Source organism: Xenopus tropicalis, chromosome 3 (genome assembly GCF_000004195.4).
Source record: "Xenopus tropicalis strain Nigerian chromosome 3, UCB_Xtro_10.0, whole genome shotgun sequence".
Taxonomy (NCBI): Eukaryota; Metazoa; Chordata; class Amphibia; order Anura; family Pipidae; genus Xenopus; species Xenopus tropicalis.
The window spans coordinates 86,142,971-86,163,243 of NC_030679.2; the positions used below are offsets into that span (position 1 = coordinate 86,142,971).

A 20,273-nucleotide genomic window follows, 5' to 3' on the forward strand; every position below is an offset into this window, starting at 1 on the left:
GTGGCTTTAATTACAATAATGTGACTCTGATAAATTTCAGTCACTCTTTACTGCTGAGCTGCAAGTTGGACTGGTATCACCCCCCTTCCAGCAGCCGATCAGTAGAACAATGGGAAGGTAGCAAGATTGCAGCTCCCAGTAGATATCAGAATAGCACTCAGTAGTAAAAAAATTCAAGTCTGGCTTGGGACTCCAGTTACAAGGGAGTAGGAGAAACAATAGGTTATCCAAAAGCAGTTCTAATGTGTAGCTGGCTACTTCTGAAAGCTTAGTATCAGGCACAATGCACTGAGATGGTGCCTAAACACCAATTTTTCAACTTAAAATACATTTGTTGGTTCAAGAATAACATTTTAAATGGTAGAGTGAATATGTTCTATGTAAACAGTGTAATTGAGATATGAAAAATACATAATAAAAATCACGACAGAGTCCCTTTAATTTCCCCCTTCTCGCACACTCTGTGAGCTGGTTCCCAATGAACTTGTAATATACAAATCAAACACAATATTTCATATGATAATTCATTGAAGGCGCCTGAGCAAAATCTGCCTTGAGGGCTGAATCGACAAAAAGAGGTAGAAATCCTATTGTTTCTACCTCCATATCTGACGATTCAGCCCTGAATGTCAGTGGAGGGTTGGAACGATCTTTCATGTGACTAATGGAAAGATCGCCATGTGTATGGCCAGCTTAAGACAAACCAGCACCATAAAGACTTTATTAGACTTTATCAGGTAGTTTGTCTCCAGAAATCCAACCGATATTAACAGGGTAATGAAGATCTTTAAAGTGTATTTGAGAGTTACTACTGAGAGCCTGTATGCTAGGATACAGGAGTGTGCTGTTAAAAGCCAAACCATGTAATGGGGAGAAGGATTGGCTGTACCTATAAGTTCCATCCTGCCTCTTTGATTGTTCTTTCCTCTCTTTCTGAAATTTTATACCAACAATTTTTTATCAGGAATTAAGCAATTTCTATGCATACACCGCATCAAATAAAGGTTAAGTAATTTCAGAAACTTTACAAAAATGGACTACTCTTAACAGATAACAGAATACATATACTCATATCTCTGCAAGAAAGATAGCTAGGTCTAGACACCTTAATTAAATGTGAAGCACCAAGGTGCTTATTTCGACATGGAGCTTTTACAGCAAAATGCCAGAATTAATCATGCTGGACTCCTAAGAAAAAGTGTGCTGGCTTTTACAGGAAAAGGCCAAAAGGAATTTTGTTATTGAACAGCAGGCTGTCTTTGTAGTCTTTGAGCACTGACTAAAGGACATAGAAATATGCATTAACTCATTTGTATTTTTTAAATTTCAATCTAAGCATTGATCCTGTAAGCAGCCACCAACTAAGGAGGCTTGTTTCCTCACCCACTCACCTTGCCAGATTGCCACCTGTGCTAGAAAGGGTTAAGTCTGCTTCCAAACCCCCATATGCTAGAGCAGTGCTGTCCAACTTCTACGGTGCCGAGGGCCGAAATTTCTCTAGCATACATGGTGGAGGGCCGCTAATGGAAGCCAGTTTTGACCACTCCCCCTTTTGAAACCACACCCACTTCAAACCACACCAATTTTATCACAATGGTGGTAACACAGCAAAATCCCAAATGCTTGGTCCTTACTGTGGGGATATCAACCATCATTCATATGTGAAAGAATTATGTCATATTAAGATATACCCTTAAATTCCATATGCCTCCTCCTCCCCTGTGGATAGCAGAGCAACCCCCAGTACATAATTACACACCTTAGGGACCATTTAATGGCTATTTCCAACTGCTAACAAACTCCCACAACAAACCCCTGCCAGGTTCACCTCCCACAAGCAGCAAAGGGCAAGCAGAGTATGGCACACACAGGCAGCACTCTGCCTGTCCTATGCTGTCTGTGTGTGCCATACTCTGCCTGCCCTACCCTGCCTGTGTGTGCCATACTCTGCCTTCTCTATGCTGCCTCTGTGTACCATACTCTGCCTGCCCTACCCTGCCTGTGTGTGCCATACTCTGCCTGCCCTACCCTGACTGTGTGTGCCATACTCTGCCTGCCCTACCCTTCCTGTGTGTGCCATACCCTCCCTGACCTATGCTTCTTGTGTGTGCCATACTCTACCTGCCCTATGCTGGCTGTATGTGCCATACTCTGCCTACAGTACCTATGTCTGAGGTGTGAAGAAGTGAACAATGGGAGTGATTACAGCCTGAGCCTGAGGTGTGAACACTGCAGGGGGTGAACCATGCAGGTATTAAAAGGTGTGAAAAACACAGGGGATTACATTTTTAAACAATACAGAGGGATTACAGCCTGAATCTGAGGTGAGAACCATGCAGGGGGCCAGTTAATCTCAGTACTGATACCATTTAATTCTTACTCAATGGTAAGCCATCAAAGCAGCCAGACAGGTGGGGGGCCACACAGAGGGGGGTCGCGGCCCGCGGGCCGCCAGTTGGACAGCACTGTGCTAGAGGTTTCTGGGTGTACAATGGCATACCTTTAACAGGGTTCTCTGGTTAAATTTGCACTATACACATCAAACTTTACAGATTATTTAGCTTGATACCTTTGTGGCTTTTAAAATATGTTTTGTGTATTTCTTTTAATTCATGGAAGACTCCACTGTTAAAGCGGTTTTGATGCTTAACTTGGCATTTAGTAAAGAAAACAATTGGCAGAGCCAGTGAACTCTATGCAAGTTCAGCTCCACTGGATAGATAATGGTGGCGTTATCGCTGCTGAACGGAGATCATTGCTTCTTTTGCAGTAGTAACCTGTCATGCTTCTCAGAGAATGATTCCTTGAAAAAATGTTTGAACTTGTTGTGTATGATGTGTCATAACCATTATGTGGAAATATCATAAACAGCACTGCACAATATTTCTTTTGAGAGAAAACTATATAATGGTCAGTTGACCAAGACATTATAATAACATAAACCACTTTAGAAAATAGTCTTGATGATCTTATTGCTTTAAAAAAGTTGTGTAGTTCTAAACTAATTTATTTATTTATTTTTTTGTAGATCCTGCTGACTGAGTACCTTGATATGAAAAACACCAAAGCATCCTCTGAGGCATCAACCCAGCTAAGCTATGCCAGCACTGGCCGTGAATTCGCTGCGTTCTTTGCAAAGAAGAAACCCCAAAGGCCTAAGAACTCCCTTTTCAAGTAAGAAGGGCGCAGGGGGTGTATGCCCCCTGGGTGCGCATGGGGTTGGTGTGAAGGGGTTAATAGTTTGGGCGGCAAAGGGGGGGTGCGCTATTGGCTGGTGGGGTCCGCAGTGCGGGAGAGAGCGGGCATTGGTGGCGCAGCGACGGGTGAGTCACCCGAGGGGTTAAAAGCCGCGCCGCTGCACGGGCTTACCCCCTCCCTTTCCGTCATCGAGCCTGGAGGAGCAAGTGCAGGCTGCGCTTGTGGAAGTCCGGCGAGTGCTCAAAGATGGCGACGCGGAGGAGGTACGGGAATGGCTGCAAAAGGAGGCGGGTCAGGAGGAGCTGCTTCTGTTATCTCAATTTGTGGCTCCAGCTTCTGACACGCCTTCGGAGGAGGTGGCTGTTCCTGTACCTGCACGGGGAAGAGGAAAGAAAAGAGCAACGGTTGCTATGCGCTCGGCTAGTGCAATTAAAGCCACAGCAGCGGTTAAAAAAGCAAGAAGCAGGAGAGGGGCTACAAGTGTCACCAGGTCTGGGAATACTTACCAATGGCCAGCAATATCTCCTCCTGGCTCAGTAGTTGCTTCCAACGCAGACACAGGATTATGGGTAATACCTTGGTTTCTCATACTTTGCCATCAGATGTAGCTAATGACCTCGGGGGTTATATACAAAGTGTGGTGAATGCTATGTTGCACCCATCACCGGCCATAACAACCCCTCCCAAGAGTGCAGGTATCCCTGAAGCTTGCCATAGAGAAACAATTACATGTAAGGGTATCTCTTGGCCTTCATTTACCAATGTTTGTTAAGGAAAAAATCTATAAGGCAGAATATGTAGATTTATTATCTTTGCTGCCCTCAGCGAAAGAATTCATTAAACGCAAGGGTGACTCAAAAGAGGACAGAAGGAGACCTATAGCCAGAACATTTTCAAACTGGCTGCAGGCCTTTTGTATTTATGCTAATTTACTATCGTCCAAACAACCACAATTGTCCCCTATGTTATTTAAGCATATTGATAGTGTACTAGAAGCTTACAAGAGCTTTGGTGGCTTAGGTTGGTTTATATATGAGGAGAAATTCAGGCAAAAAATAGCAGTACACAATGAATTAGAATGGGGAACTAAGGACATAGATCTGTGGCTGGGTATGATGTCTTACAGAGTACAGAACCCTACAGCAGTTAGTACCCAAAAACAATCAGGGGCCAAACCCAAAACATGCTGGGCATTTAATGACTCGGTTTGTAAGTGGCAAGGAAATTGCCGCTATAAACATGAGTGCTCGGGCTGCGGGGGCAACCATCCTGCCTTTCGTTGCCTTAAAAAATTTGTCACTAATGCCTCAGCAAAAGGACCTGGAAAAGATCAAATGGCAAAAGGCGAAAACCCCATGGAAATTAGCAAACATGGAGCCCTATTTAAAGCTTTATCCAAGCAAGGAGAAAGCCACCCTAATTAGATTTGGATTTACTGAAGGCTTTTGGATTCCCCATTTAGCAGACATGAACTTACAGCCAATTTATGATAATCTCAAATCTGTACACTCAAATCCCGAAATAGTGAGAGACAAAATATTGAAAGAGCTTCACCTAGGCCGGGTAGAGGGCCCATTTGATAATATTCCATTGGAAGGTTTTCGTGTGTCACCACTAGGTTTAGTCCCTAAAAAGGAATTGGGTCAGTTTAGACTTATCCATCACCTTTCTTATCCCAAAGGCGAGTCTATAAACGATGGGATTGACCCTGAATTATGCTCAGTTACATATGCATCTTTTGACCGTGCATTGTCTTTGCTGAATCAATGTGAAAAGGGGGCTATGATGGCAAAAAGTGATATCCAATCAGCGTTTCGCTTGCTTCCCATTCATCCGAATTGCTTTAAGTTATTCGGTTTCCATTTTGGTGGGCAATATTATTTTGACAAATGCCTCCCTATGGGTTGTTCCCTTTCTTGTTTTTACTTTGAACTTTTTTCTACCTTTTTGGAGTGGGTTGTGATGGTAGAATCTGGTTCAAGGATGATTCTTCATTATTTAGATGATTTTTTATTTGTCGGTTCAGCCAAATCCAATGTATGTGCGTCTAACTTAGAACATTTTATGTGGGTGTGTAGCAAATTTGGAATTCCATTGGCCCAGGAAAAAACATTTTCCCCTTCTAACGTTATTCAATTTTTGGGTTTGGAGATTGACTCTGAGAGAATGGAATTTAGATTACCAGATGACAAACTCTTTAAACTTAAAAAATTAGTAAAGTGGGGGTTGTGTTCTCAAAAAATCACACTTCAATTGTTAGTCGGTCATTTAAATTTTGCAACAAAAATAATACCAGCAGGAAGGGTCTTTAACAGGAGGCTCGCAGCTTTAACAGCTGGGGTTGATAAACCAAATTGGCACATTCGAATTCCAAAACCGTTAAAGGAGGACTTAGCCATTTGGGATATTTTCCTCAGCACTTATAATGGCAGGTCCAGTTGGCAGTCTGAATTTCAAGACAATGAAGCTTTTCAATTGTTTACAGATGCTGCGGCTTCCTGTGGTTATGGGGATTTTCTCCAAGGTCATTGGAGTGCTGAGAAGTGGCCTGAACAGTGGCAGGGAACTGAGTTGCTTAAAAATTTAGTATTCTTGGAATTATTTCCCATAGTGGTCGCATTAGAGTTATGGGGGGATATTTTAGCTAACAGAAGGATTATTTTAAATTGTGACAATCAAGGCGTTGTTCAGGTACTTAATAATCTGACCACTAGTTCCCCTCCGGTATGGAAATTATTAAGACATTTCATACTTAAAACTCTACATTTGAACATTTAGTTTAAGGCCAAACATTTGCCTGGTTTTACTAACACCACTGCGGACGCTCTTTCCCGTTTTCAGATAGAATTGTTCAGGGAGCTTCAAGCGAATGCAGACCCAAGGAGTACCCCTTGCCCTCATCACATTTGGGAAATCACCTGGATGGAGTGATGGACTTGGTTGGCAACTCAGTAGCAAGAAAGACATGGGTCGCGTATTGTTCTGCATGGCATGAATGGGAAATGTTTCAAGTTCATCAAGAGGGTAGTGACATGGTAGCAATTTTGTCACAATTTATTTTCGAAGCTTACAAAGCAAAACAGTCAGTGGCCAATATTAAGAAAAAGATTATGGGCATTGCTTTCTTCCTTAAAGGGGAAGGAAAGGCTAAGTCACTTGGGGGTGCCAAAATGTTAGGCACCCCCAAGTGACTTAGATCGCTTACCTTGTACCCTGGGCTGGTGCCCCTGTTAGGAGAAAAAAGCACCAGCCTAGGGTACCTGTAGGAAGCGCTTCCTCCTTCCTTTTTCTTCTGCCGGCGCAATCCGTCGGCCGGCGCATGCGAAAAGGAAGGAGGAAGCGCTCGCTGCTACCCCGGGCTGGTGCTGTTCTCTCCGTACAGGGGCACCAGCCCGGGGTAAAAGGTAAGCAATCTAAGTCACTTGGGGGTGCCTAACATTTTGGCACCCCCAAGTGACTTAGCCTTTCCTTCTCCTTTAAATTAAAGGGCTTGTTGGATATTACCAAGAATCATTTAATTAAGCAGATGCTAAAAGATATGGTCAAACACAAACCTTTGATTTAAGAAAGCCCATCACTCTTGACTTATTGTCCAATATATTATTTGCATTGCAGTCAGTATGCTTTAATTTCTTTTTTGAAGTAGCACTTTTTCGCTGCCTTTTTTCCCTTTCATACTTTGGGGCATTTAGAATTAGTGAGCTTGTTGCTGCAAGCAAAACTGCTATTAATGGGCTGTATGTTACTGACATTTCACTTTACAAACAGAGGCTGAAGATTATTCTGAAAAAATCCAAGACTGACCAGTTAGGGTTAGGTAAAGTCATATGGTTGGGTCCAATCCAAAGCACTTCTTTATGTCCTGTTCATAATTTTCAAAAATTTTCTGAAATCAGACCGAAGATAGAATCCTTGTTTTTTATTCATCAAGATTGCACCCCGGTTACCAAGTTTCAATTCAACAGAGTTTTTCAGAAATGTTGCAATTTTATAGGTATTCAGGATTCGCATTTTAGCTCACATTCTTTCAGAATTGGAGCAGCGACTCAAGCTTCATTACTAGGCTTTAGTGATGAACATATAATAAAAATTGGTCGCTGGCAGTCACATAGATTCCGCTCCTATGTAAGACCTGCACTAGTTTATTCTGCAACTAATTAATTTCTCTTTGTACAGATGTACAACTGTTGATCTTTGGATTATAGGAGATTCTTACATCAATTGAGTCAACTTAGAATTGGATAAGGATACCGTTAAAATTATTTGGATGGGAGTTCGGGGTTTGGTATAGGGTGATCCCTGTTATTGCGCAAATGCATGGGAAGTGGGGTATGCCAAACGTAGTGTTATTGCATGTTGGTGGTAATGATATAGGGAAAGCTAGTTCAATTAATATTATTAAAATGATCAGAAAGGATCTCTCTTACTTACCTGTAACATGGCCAGATGTCATATTCGTATCCATATGTCGTATCCAGATGGATATGGATGGCCAACGGGTGGCCAAGCCCCACTAAAAGGCGTATAGGCTTTTAGAGGACTTGGCGTGGAGGAAAAGTAATGCTAAATGGTAAACATGGTATGTCTGGCCTGGTTATGGCAGATTTTGGTTTGATATGTTGTGGTCAGCCTGCTGAGTCTAACAGAGGCTGATTATTCTCATAAGAAGTTTTTTCTAAGGTGTTTTTGTAATTGATTTAACCCTTTCACTGCCAGCCAATTTGTCCGAAAAGCGAACATCTACTGCCAAGCAATTTTGAGACATTTTGCACTCATTACATTTGCTTAGGTTTTTTGACAAGAAAGTCTACATGAAATAAGGCAAATTATATATCGTTTTTTTCGGAGCGAATTGGGCTTGAACACTGTAAAAAAAAAATGTACTTTTTCAGGAGATGTAACAAAAATTTTGAGTGAAATATGTAAAAAAAAAAAAAAAAAAAAAAAATATGTTTTTATTTTGTGTTTTTTTTTCAAGAAAAATTACATTTACTGACAAAAATGTTATTATTTATAAAAGCCCCGACTCTGCTGAATCCACCAATACCAAATATGTATTGGTATCCCACTTTTCTTGCCCAGAAGACACCCCAATAATAAAACAACATTTTCTATAATTTTACATTTTAACAAAACCGATAAGCGCATCTCTTTGTTAACATGGTATATCTAATGATAGAAGTGAAAAACCTCCATATGTTAGGTATTTTTAGAAACTACACACCGCTAGGTTTTTGGGTCTGGGGTAGTTTTTTGCTCTAAATGCAGTTGGCGTATACAGATCACTAAGAAATTCAACAATACTTTTTGGGATTTTTTTTTTTTTTATTAAATGTCATCAAAGTCACAGAGACAAAAGTGAATTTGAGAAAAAAATATCCAATAAAAATTTTCAAATGAAGTAAAATATGAAAGAACAAGTTCTCACAAGTAAAACGATACCCCACATGCAAGTGTGCACCTAAAGACGGGGCCACCAAACACCCCAAAACAGGGGCAATACATTTGAGCAATTTCAGCTGAAAAGTTTGGGGCTACTCTCTAAGTGCACTCCTTGCAGTTTTTTAGTCAAAACACCCCCTACCTGTAAAATAACCCCCACAAACCATATATTTCTTGAAAGTGCACACCTGCAGCTATTCAGCGGTGCCATCCTTGTTCCACTACATGGAAAACTGTGGACGCAGCTCTTCATAGAAGTTTGCAGTTTGGCCTGAAATGAAGAAAAAAAAAGATCCAAAGTTAAATTTCTCCCCAAAATTGCCATGACAACTACAAAAAACCTGCTCACTATCAATCTGCAACTTCTCCCGAACAAAACGATACCCCACATGCAAGTGTGCACCTAAAGACGGGGCCACCAAACACCCTAAAACAGGGGCAATACATTTGAGCAATTTCAGCTGAAAAGTTTGGGGCTACTCTCTAAGTGCACTCCTTGCAGTTTTTTAGTCAAAACACCCCTTACCTGTAAAATAACCCCCCCAAACCATATATTTCTTGAAAGTGCACACCTACAGCTATTCAGCGGTGCCATCCTTGTTCCCCTACATGGAAAACTGTGGACGCAGCTCTTCGTAGAAGTTTGCAGTTTGGCCTGAAATGAAGAAAAAAAAAGATCCAAAGTTAAATTTCTCCCCAAAATTGCCATGACAACTACAAAAAACCTGCTCACTATCAATCTGCAACTTCTCCCGAACAAAACGATACCCCACATGCAAGTGTGCACCTAAAGACGGGGCCACCAAACACCCCAAAACAGGGGCAATACATTTGAGCAATTTCAGCTGGAAAGTTTGGGGCTACTCTCTAAGTGCACTCCTTGCAGTTTTTTAGTCAAAACACCCCCTACCTGTAAAATAACCCCCACAAACCATACATTTCTTTAAAGTGCACACCTACAGCTATTCAGCGGTGCCATCCTTGTTCCCCTACATGGAAAACTGTGGACGCAGCTCTTCGTAGAAGTTTGCAGTTTGGCCTGAAATGAAGAAAAAAAAAGATCCAAAGTTAAATTTCTCCCCAAAATTGCCATGACAACTACAAAAAACCTGCTCACTATCAATCTGCAACTTCTCCCGAACAAAACGATACCCCACATGCAAGTGTGCACCTAAAGACGGGGCCACCAAACACCCCAAAACAGGGGCAATACATTTGAGCAATTTCAGCTGGAAAGTTTGGGGCTACTCTCTAAGTGCACTCCTTGCAGTTTTTTAGTCAAAACACCCCCTACCTGTAAAATAACCCCCACAAACCATACATTTCTTTAAAGTGCACACCTACAGCTATTCAGCGGTGCCATCCTTGTTCCCCTACATGGAAAACTGTGGACGCAGCTCTTCGTAGAAGTTTGCAGTTTGGCCTGAAATGAAGAAAAAAAAAGATCCAAAGTTAAATTTCTCCCCAAAATTGCCATGACAACTACAAAAAACCTGCTCACTATCAATTTGCAACTTTTCCCGAACAAAACGATACCCCACATGCAAGTGTGCACCTAAAGACGGGGCCACCAAACACCCCAAAACAGGGGCAATACATTTGAGCAATTTCAGCTGGAAAGTTTGGGGCTACTCTCTAAGTGCACTCCTTGCAGTTTTTTAGTCAAAACACCCCCTACCTGTAAAATAACCCCCACAAACCATACATTTCTTGAAAGTGCACACCTACAGCTATTCAGCGGTGCCATCCTTGTTCCCCTACATGGAAAACTGTGGACGCAGCTCTTCGTAGAAGTTTGCAGTTTGGCCTGAAATGAAGAAAAAAAAAGATCCAAAGTTAAATTTCTCCCCAAAATTGCCATGACAACTACAAAAAACCTGCTCACTATCAATTTGCAACTTTTCCCGAACAAAACGATACCCCACATGCAAGTGTGCACCTAAAGACGGGGCCACCAAACACCCCAAAACAGGGGCAATACATTTGAGCAATTTCAGCTGGAAAGTTTGGGGCTACTCTCTAAGTGCACTCCTTGCAGTTTTTTAGTCAAAACACCCCCTACCTGTAAAATAACCCCCACAAACCATACATTTCTTGAAAGTGCACACCTACAGCTATTCAGCGGTGCCATCCTTGTTCCCCTACATGGAAAACTGTGGACGCAGCTCTTCGTAGAAGTTTGCAGTTTGGCCTGAAATGAAGAAAAAAAAAGATCCAAAGTTAAATTTCTCCCCAAAATTGCCATGACAACTACAAAAAACCTGCTCACTATCAATCTGCAACTTCTCCCGAACAAAACGATACCCCAAATGCAAGTGTGCACCTAAAGACGGGGCCACCAAACACCCCAAAACAGGGGCAATACATTTGAGCAATTTCAGCTGGAAAGTTTGGGGCTACTCTCTAAGTGCACTCCTTGCAGTTTTTTAGTCAAAACACCCCCTACCTGTAAAATAACCCCCACAAACCATACATTTCTTGAAAGTGCACACCTACAGCTATTCAGCGGTGCCATCCTTGTTCCCCTACATGGAAAACTGTGGACGCAGCTCTTCGTAGAAGTTTGCAGTTTGGCCTGAAATGAAGAAAAAAAAAGATCCAAAGTTAAATTTCTCCCCAAAATTGCCATGACAACTACAAAAAACCTGCTCACTATCAATCTGCAGCTTCTCCTGAATCAAACGATACCCCACATATATGGGAGTATCAAAAGGCACACCCACCAAACACCCTAAAACTGGGGCAATAGCTAAATTTGGTAGCTATGCTATAAGTGCACATCTGTTAGATTTTGAGTCTTAGCAACCCCCTTACCTGGAAAATACCCCCACAAACTATATGTTCCTTGATAGTGCTCACCTGCAGCTGTTCAGGAAAACCATCCTTGCTTTCCTACATAAAGAATTGTGGACACAGTTCTCCGAAAAACTTTGCAGTTTGGCCTAAAATAAAGGATAAAAAAAGATCCAAAGTTACATTTCTCCCTGAAACTGCAATAATGACTAAAACACCCTGCCCAGTTTAGCCCCAAATATATTCTACTTACGTTTATCTATTTAGTTGAGCATCTTTCGGCCCTTTTGTTTCATCTGTACTTCACTGAATTGTGAGCATTTGAGATGCTAACAATAAAGCTCATATTAGCAACGTCAAGTCTGATCACGCTTGCTGTTCATATAAGCCAGGCATCCTCAAACTACAGCCCTTGGGCTTGATGCGGCCCCCCAAGATAATTTACCCGTTCCCCACTATGATCTGATGCGAGGACGCAGCGGAGAGCGGAAGGACGCAACGGAGAGCGGAAGGACGCAGCGGAGAGCGGAAGGACGCAGCGGAGAGCGGAAGGACGCAGCGGAGAGCGGAAGGACGCAGCGGAGAGCGGAAGGACGCAGCGGAGAGCGGAAGGACGCAGCGGAGAGCGGAAGGACGCAGCGGAGAGCAGAAGGACGCAGCAGAGAGCAGAAGGACGCAGCGGAGAGGGCCATAGTATGAGGACAGGGGGGGGACTTTAGTCTGGCCCCCCAACAGTCTGAGGAACCATGAACTGGCCCCCTGCTTAAAAAGTTTGAGGACCCCTGATGTAAGCATTCAAAATTGTGGTGCTAGGTCAGGGGTCCCCAACCTTTTTAGCCCCGCGGCCCGGTAGGAGGCACAAAATTTTTTACACGGCGCATAATACATGCAACGCGCTGGGGGGAGGGGGCGCTGCGGCCCACTGCCATGCCGTCCGCGGCCTGGCGGTTGGGGACCCCTGCTAGGTGACTAAGAACAAAATATATACTTCCCAAAATTAAAGATAGCCTCAGTAAGTTGTCAATCAAGTTCCCTGTTCCTTTCACTGTTATGCCTTGAGCTCAGTACTAATATACATAATAAAGAGAAAGACTACAATTAGCATTGAATTAGTTGATTAGTAGATAATAGTTGATTAGTATTGAAATGCAAACTGTCCCCATCTATCAGCAAACCATCAGCAAAACTACTTTCACAACTGCAAACAAAAACCCTAAACATGCAAAAATCACTTTACAAAAAGCTGGAGCCCATAACAAAAAACAAGATTTCAGGGAGACCCAATAAACTAGTAAAATATGAAATATTGTCCAAAAAAACAGATAGCAAGGGCAGCTTATGAGGTGTCAGTAGAAAAAAAACTTTGTGGCATCAGCAGGGGAGATGAAAACATCAGCAGGCAAGATGAATCATCATAATCATCACACACCACAAATGTGTAGGCGCCCTGTGCGTTACCTTACACCTCAATTGGCTATACCCCCAGTGCCATCCATAATAAGCAATATATTAGGGTACTGAAAATTCCAAAATAACCACAACTGCCCTGAATACATAAATCAAAGTATACTATATAAATTTTGCACAAAGTGGGATACCAATGCTTACTATAAATCCAATCCAAATCAATACACAATTTATAAACCTTTCAGTAGTGCAGCTGCGTATGGTATATTTCAAAACATGGTTTGAAACATAACCCAGGGTTGCGAGGGCACTTTGGGCAATAGTACCTTGTATCTCGTCTTATACCCCTTTTGCGGCACACTTTGCAGCCTTTCTGGGGTCTCTGTTTGCCAGGTGTGGGTGGAAGCGTATCTATAAAATGCTTCCCAATCAATCGGGCCACATTATCACTAGGGGGCATCTCAGGCACTGTCTGTTCCTCTACACCACCAAACAACAGGGCAGGGAGTATCTGCAGCTGGTATTTATAATAGGACAATTTGGGACCTGGTACTGCTGCCTTATACACAATATATGAATTTCGGAGGGCCATTTGTATCAAATATATACCAACTTTCTTGTACCAGGCCCTTGTTTTCCGGGTGGCATTGTAATAATGTTGGAGTTGGTCAGTTCTATCAACACCACCCATGTACTTACTGTACTCCTTGCTACAGAGAGGCTTATTTTTGGGGGGCCTACCAACTCTCTGTTCTCTAATTACTGACTCATCGTGGATTGATGTCAGCATGAAAACATTTTTTTTGTCAAAAAATTTGATGGCAAGGAGCTCATTTTTTCTAAGGGCATAAGTCTCTCCACGATTCAATTTTTTATCAAGCAGAGCCCTGGGCAATCCTTTTCGGTTACGATTTATGGTGCCACAGGCTGGGGTATCTAAACAATATAGGGCAGTGAACAAGGGGATACTAGAATAAAAGTTATCCACATATAAGTGGAAACCTTGGCCCAGAAGTGGAGAAATGAGCTCCCATACAATCTTTCCACTGACAGTTAAGTCAGGGGGACAACCAGGGGGATCTAATTTGGAGTCCTTGCCTTCATAAATCAGGAAATAGCTAGTGTACCCCGAGCTGCTTTCGCAAAGTTTATAAAATTTAATCCCATAGCGGGCACGCTTGCTTGGGATGTATTGACGGAATTGTAGGCGCCCTTTGAAGAGGAGAAGGGACTCATCAATACAAATATTTTGGCAGGGAGTGTATACTGCTGCGAAGCGCTCAGACAGGCTGTCTATTAGGGGCCTCAATTTATGCAGCCTGTCATGGCCGGGCTGATCAGGGGGTACAGCTGTAGCATTATTATTGAAATGCAGAAACCGGAGCAGTAGCTGATACCGGTTTCTAGACATAGTGGCAGAAAAGACAGGGATAGACAACACAGTAGTGGTATCCCAGTAGGACTCCAAAGAATTGGCTTTTATGAGACCCATAGCTAAAGTAAGTCCCACAAACCTCTTCATTTCGGCAATATCTGTGGGATGCCATGCATGAGCTCGAGCATACCTAGGTAGGGGATTTTGTGTAAGATACTGCTCGGCGTATACATTGGTATAGAGGACCATATCCTGTAGGATGGCCTCAGTCATAAATAATTGGAAAAAATTTATGGGCTCAAAATTACTGGTGTCCACCTTGACGCCAGGGACTGTAGTAAACGGGGGGATCTCAGGGGGAAAATTACAAGGAGGCCCCCACGCAGGCTCTCCACCAGCTGCAGCATCAGCCCTATCGCCCGCTTCCTGATCTTCCAAATCATCCACATCCTCATCTACCTCCATAGGCTCCTCTAGAGCACTAACAGTGCTGCTGCTACACCATGACTCCTCAGTAGAAGAGTCACTCTCTGATGCAGGGGGCACATACTCCGAATCGGAGCCACTAAACTCCTCTGAGCTAGAGGCCATGCAATGTGCAGCAGCTTCTTCAGCAGAATAAAACCTTTTTGCCATGTTGCAAACAAAATATGTACAGGCTAATCTAAAACTAAAGACAATCAAGCCAGAAAAAAAGATTGCTTGTAAAACTACTGCAACAGGCAAGGCAGAGACTGGAGAAAAAAAACCCAACTGATAATATAAACAAATCAGACCAAGAAAAAAAAAAACTGCTATAAGCTCAACCCCCTTGAACTCCCTCTCAACTCCCTGGAACTTTCTGGAGCAAAAAACCAGATCAGACTAGCCAAAGAACTAGTAACTAGTGGCAAAAACTAATCAGAAGTAATCAGAGCAAAGCAAAACTCAAACAACAATAAAATCACTAGTAATCAGAAAAGAATCAGTGATAAACAGCAATACAAAACTGAAAATGAACAATATAATTCACAGAAATACAATAAATCCAATAAAATAGGCAGAACCCCCCCCTCCCAAAAAAAAAACCCAACTGATCAGACCTAGAAGCTCAACCCCTTGAACTCTCTGGAACTTTCTGGAACAAAAACCCTATGAGACTAGCCAAAGAACTTACAATATCAAATAAAATGCAATTAGTAGTAACTAGTGGTCAAAATGCAATAAAATTACTAAACAATCAAGAGAACCAGTAATGAATAGGAATATAAAACTAAAAATTCAAAACACAAGCAAAAACAAGTTAGAACCAGTTATAACAATGCAAACCTCAAGATTCAATAAATTCACTGAAAATCAAAATAACCAGCAATGAATAGTAATATAAAACTGAAAATGCAAAGTAAAGCCAAAAACAAGTTACAACAGTAATTAGAGCAAAGCAATACTCAATCAACAATAAAATCACTAATAATCAGAAAAGATTCACACTGCGAAATGATGGTAACAAGCAAAAGTATATAACAAAAGGGCAACGCAGAAAAGAATAATCAATAAAATCACAATATGATGCAGAAAATACAGAAAATAACAGTGAGAGGGCACAACACCAAATAAACAGTTTTTTTTTTGTTTTTTTTGTTTTTTTTTAGACAAAAACAATGACAATGACACAAAAACAAACGTAAAGCAAAATAATATTTTATGTTAGATAGATGTATGTGTGTAAGTGTATGTGTAGTTAGTGTAGATCTGCAAATGTAATGTAAAGTACAAACTGTAAATGTAAAGTAAAGTATGTGTAATAAGTGTGTAGTGAGTGTGTAATGTAAAATCAAATGGATTATCTGAGGGCAGCACAGTATATCTCACAGCCAAGGATGAAAGGAGGACCGCAGCACACAGCAGGAGGGCACCAGCGACATCCAGGACCAGCAGAGAAGGAGGGGGCGGCGCTGGGGGCTGAGTTTAAATACCCCAGCATCAGGCACATGTTGATGACGTTTATGGGGTCGCCGGGGTCATCCTATCGATCGGCGCATGTTCCTGCTTCCCTCTGCTCGTTGCCTAGGGGGTTCTGCGGCGCTCAGTCGGCTTTTGGCTGCGGAGAAAGCCGCAGCTGAAGAGGGATCCGCAGTGAGTAAAAAAACGTACGGCGTACGTGATTGGCACTCAGCGCCTTTGCTTGCCATCACGTACGCCGTACGTGATTGGCAGGCAAAGGGTTAATATGCTATAAAATAAACAAGCTGCGGCCTTTGCACACCTCATTCAATGGCTTTGTTTCATCATTACTTACCTGGTTTGTCTTTTGTCTCTGAACTACCAACCCCAAGAAGGGCGCAGGGGGTGTATGCCCCCTGGGTGCGCATGGGGTTGGTGTGAAGGGGTTAATAGTTTGGGCGAGCAAGGGGGGGTGCGCTATTGGCTGGTGGGGTCCGCAGTGCGGGAGAGAGTGGGCATTGGTGGCGCAGCAACGGGTGAATCACCCGAGGGGTTAAAAGCCGCGCTGCTGCGTCGAGCCTGGAGGAGCAAGTGCAGGCTGTGCTTGATCCCTCCCTGCCACCCTTCTTTTTCTGTATACAAAAAAAAAAATTCACAATAAAATGATTGTTGCAGCTTGCGTGGAGGAAAAGTAATGCTAAATGGTAAACATGGTAAGTCTGGCCTGGTTATGGCAGATTTTGGTTTGATATGTTGTGGTCAGCCTGAGTCTAACAGAGGGTGATTAATCTCATAAGAAGTTTTTTCTAAGGTGTTTTTGTAATTGATTTAATATGCTATAAAATAAACAAGCTGCGGCCTTTGCACCACCTCATTCAATGGCTTTGTTTCATCATTACTTACCTGGTTTGTCTTTTGTCTCTGAACTACCAACCCCATGTGGTATTCTACACTGTTCATAACTTAAGCTTGCATTTTGTTTGGGAGGCATGTCTCCTTGACCAAACTGCATGCAAGCTGAGCATCCCTTATTTTGTCTGTAGGTTGTGCCTGATAATTGCATACAAAAATCCATGGCCATGTTTAGTAGTCCTGGTGCAAAATAAACTTTGTGGGCTCTACAGAGCCCCACTTCTTTGAGGTTCACTGTATGCTCTTATTTGATCATTTCCAAGCAGCTTTTTTTAAGAAGCAGTTTAGTGATTGTTCCTATCACCCACATTGATATATTTTTCTGTTCGGCATATTGGAACTTTTGAACTTTTGTTAATAACATTATTAAGATTTAATTTTCTCTTTTCCCTAATGCTACTAGTGGAGTCAATGCACATTTAGGTCTATTTGTAGGTTTTAAATAATCATGAACTATATTACAATTCAATCTCTATTCTTTCATAATTTACCCCTATGCTCCAGTTGATGCATTTTAAACTGTATTAGTCAGTTATTTCTTATTAGTTTCTATTTAAATGTTGTTATGTGTCTTATAGATTTGAGTCATCTTCACATGCAATTAGCATGAGCGCATATTTAAGGGAACAGAGGAGGGAGCTCTACAGCAAGAGTGGGGAACTGCAAGGTAGGCTGACCAATACTTGACTTAAAACCATAAATGTTCATAAATATGCATCGCTATGGTACTGAGTGATAACAAACCATCATGCTCCCAGAAAAAATTCTAAATATTTTTAATAATACAGGTATAGGATCCGTTGTCCGGAAACCCATTATCCAGAAAGCTCCAAATTACTGAAAGGCCATCTCCCATAGACTCCATTTTAATCAAATAATTCACATTTTTTAAAAATGATTGCCTTTTTCTCTGTTAAAATACAGTAAAAAAACAGTACCTTGTACCTGATCCCAACTAAGATATAATTAATTCTTATTGGAGGCAGAACAATTCTATTGGGTTTGTTTAATGTTTTAATGATTTTTTAGTAGATTTAAAGAATAAAAATCCAAATTATGGGAAGATCACTTATCCGGAAAACCCCAGGTCCCGAGCATTCTGGATAACAGGTCCCATACCTGTACAGGTATAGGACCCATTATCCAGAATGTTCGGGACCAAGATTATTCCGGATAAGGGGTCTTTCCATAATTTGGATCTTCATACCTTAAGTCTACTAAACAATCAATAAACCATTAATTAAACCATATAGGATTGTTTTGCATCCAATAAGGATTATTTATATATTAGTTGGGATCAAGTACAATGTTTTATTATAACAGAGAAAAAGGAAATCAAATTATTTGATTAAAATGGAGTCTATGGGAGATGGGCTTTCCGTAATTCGGAACTTTCTGGATAACGGGTTTCCTGATAAGGGATCCCATACCTGTACTTTATTTCAAAACACATACTGATTCATTCACAAATATCCTTTTGCTTTCTAGCTTAATGATAATGCAATTTAATATGCTAAGGAAGCTTATATCCTGTGCATTATTTTCTTTTTCACTAGCAGTCTATATTATTATAAAATCATACATTATAATTGCGGCTTCATCTGTGTGTATAATATGTTGAGGGGGATTACAAAATAATAGGAATAAATGCTTTGAGGAAGACTGTCATGCATTATGGACTTTTCTGTCTTTTTTTAAAAATGGACAAGCTTATTTAAGGATCTTTGAGCAACTGATAGCATAACCTACTCTTGCCTAATAATTTGGACAGGTAATTACATTCATAATCTAATAATACTGGAAAATCTTGTATATCAGTAACAGCTTAAAAGTGATTAAGTTACCTAATAGGCATTGAATTTCCCAAGGAATTACCTCTGCAAGGTTGAATAAAAGACATTGACACCCAGGGTAACTTTAAACAGATATCCATCTGTTTTATTCACAATGAAGCTTTGCAAAAGAAATTAACAGTGCATAATATAATTAACAGAAACTGGCACTTTTCAAGTTTTTTAAGTTTTATTTGAGTTTGTAAACGCAAAAATTTGAGGTATTCCGTTTTTTTTAATGCACAGTTTTACAAAATTAATAATTAAGCGAGCATGCAAATTTATTCATTTTAGAAATACAAACTTGAATTCACAAACTTTAAAACTGATAAGTCAGTTTATGTAAGCTTGTGTAGATCTTCAATTGGTGGATAGGTCACTGGTTATTGTGGCAGCACAAGGACTTATATCCCAGTCCATAGGGTGTTAGATGTTTTTAGAGACAATCCCGGTTAAAGATTCACAATTGAGAAGAGTGATTTGGGGGATGCTAGTAGCCTAATTAAGGTTTTAAGTGGTAAAAAGACAATATTTTAAATAGTCATTAAGTTGCAGGAGATGCCTTAAAGAATGTCTAGGATTTCATTGATCTAAGTTATATGGCTATGGGTGTGCTTATCTGTTTCTGAGGTGGGATTCATTTCAGTCTTTTGGAAGATACAAAGTCCTAAGTCCTCCATGTATTTATTAAACAAGCATTACAGCCTGTGTTATAAAAGAGAGGTAGTAGGATGTTTGTTCTAGGAAAGCTTTGCAGTCCTTATGAGGTATATGCCACAGCATATACATATTTTATTATGTTGTCTGGTAAGTTTAAGATTCTGTACCTAGAAGCAACAGTCTGTACATCTGATGGAATTAAATATGAAACAGACTGCTGTTAATAAAGGCAAACCTTTTCATAGCTCAGAAGAACCCTTTACTTTCTTACAGCTACCCATATTTCACCTTGGCAAGGTTAGAAACATGAAAAGTGGCAAGAGAAAAGAAAATATTTTCCAGTCACATAATGCTTTGTGTATCCTTGGTTTAAATGCAATCACCTCAGACAAACCTTGTAAGGCCTCTTGTTTCTTCTGCGTGTGTTTTTTCCAAGTTATCGGATTAGCCTCAGTCTCTCTTCAAAGACCATCCAATCAAGGAAGGGTTATTAAAACCAGGGTGTTTTATGACTAAGAATTAATTAGTGGAGCATTTTCATGCAAAACATCCAATTTTTTGATTAGCAACGGAGCAGGGCTGCAATTAACACTCTGGGAAGCTGATGTTGCCAGCTTTTGATTCTCAGGAAATAAGATTATCAAACTGGGGTCAGACACTTGATAGTGGAGGGTTTAAAAGTGTTACAAGAATAATTTGTTTCTCGTTTTTTTTTTGTTTTTTTTGTTTTT

At 41.1% G+C, this 20,273-nt stretch overlaps 1 protein-coding gene across 5 annotated transcripts in view; it reads left to right on the top strand.

Annotated features, from left to right (window-relative positions):
- The window catches only part of exoc4 (exocyst complex component 4), a 238,876-nt gene that overhangs the window by 42,979 nt on the left and 175,624 nt on the right, over positions 1 to 20,273 (top strand). For all 5 annotated transcript variants that reach the window (XM_004913052.4, XM_018092352.2, XM_018092351.2 and 2 more), the window contains exons 8-9: positions 3,029 to 3,174; positions 17,629 to 17,717. In XM_004913052.4, coding sequence (XP_004913109.2) covers positions 3,029 to 3,174; positions 17,629 to 17,717 — 235 coding nt within the window. The remainder of the gene's footprint in view (positions 1 to 3,028; positions 3,175 to 17,628; positions 17,718 to 20,273) is intronic.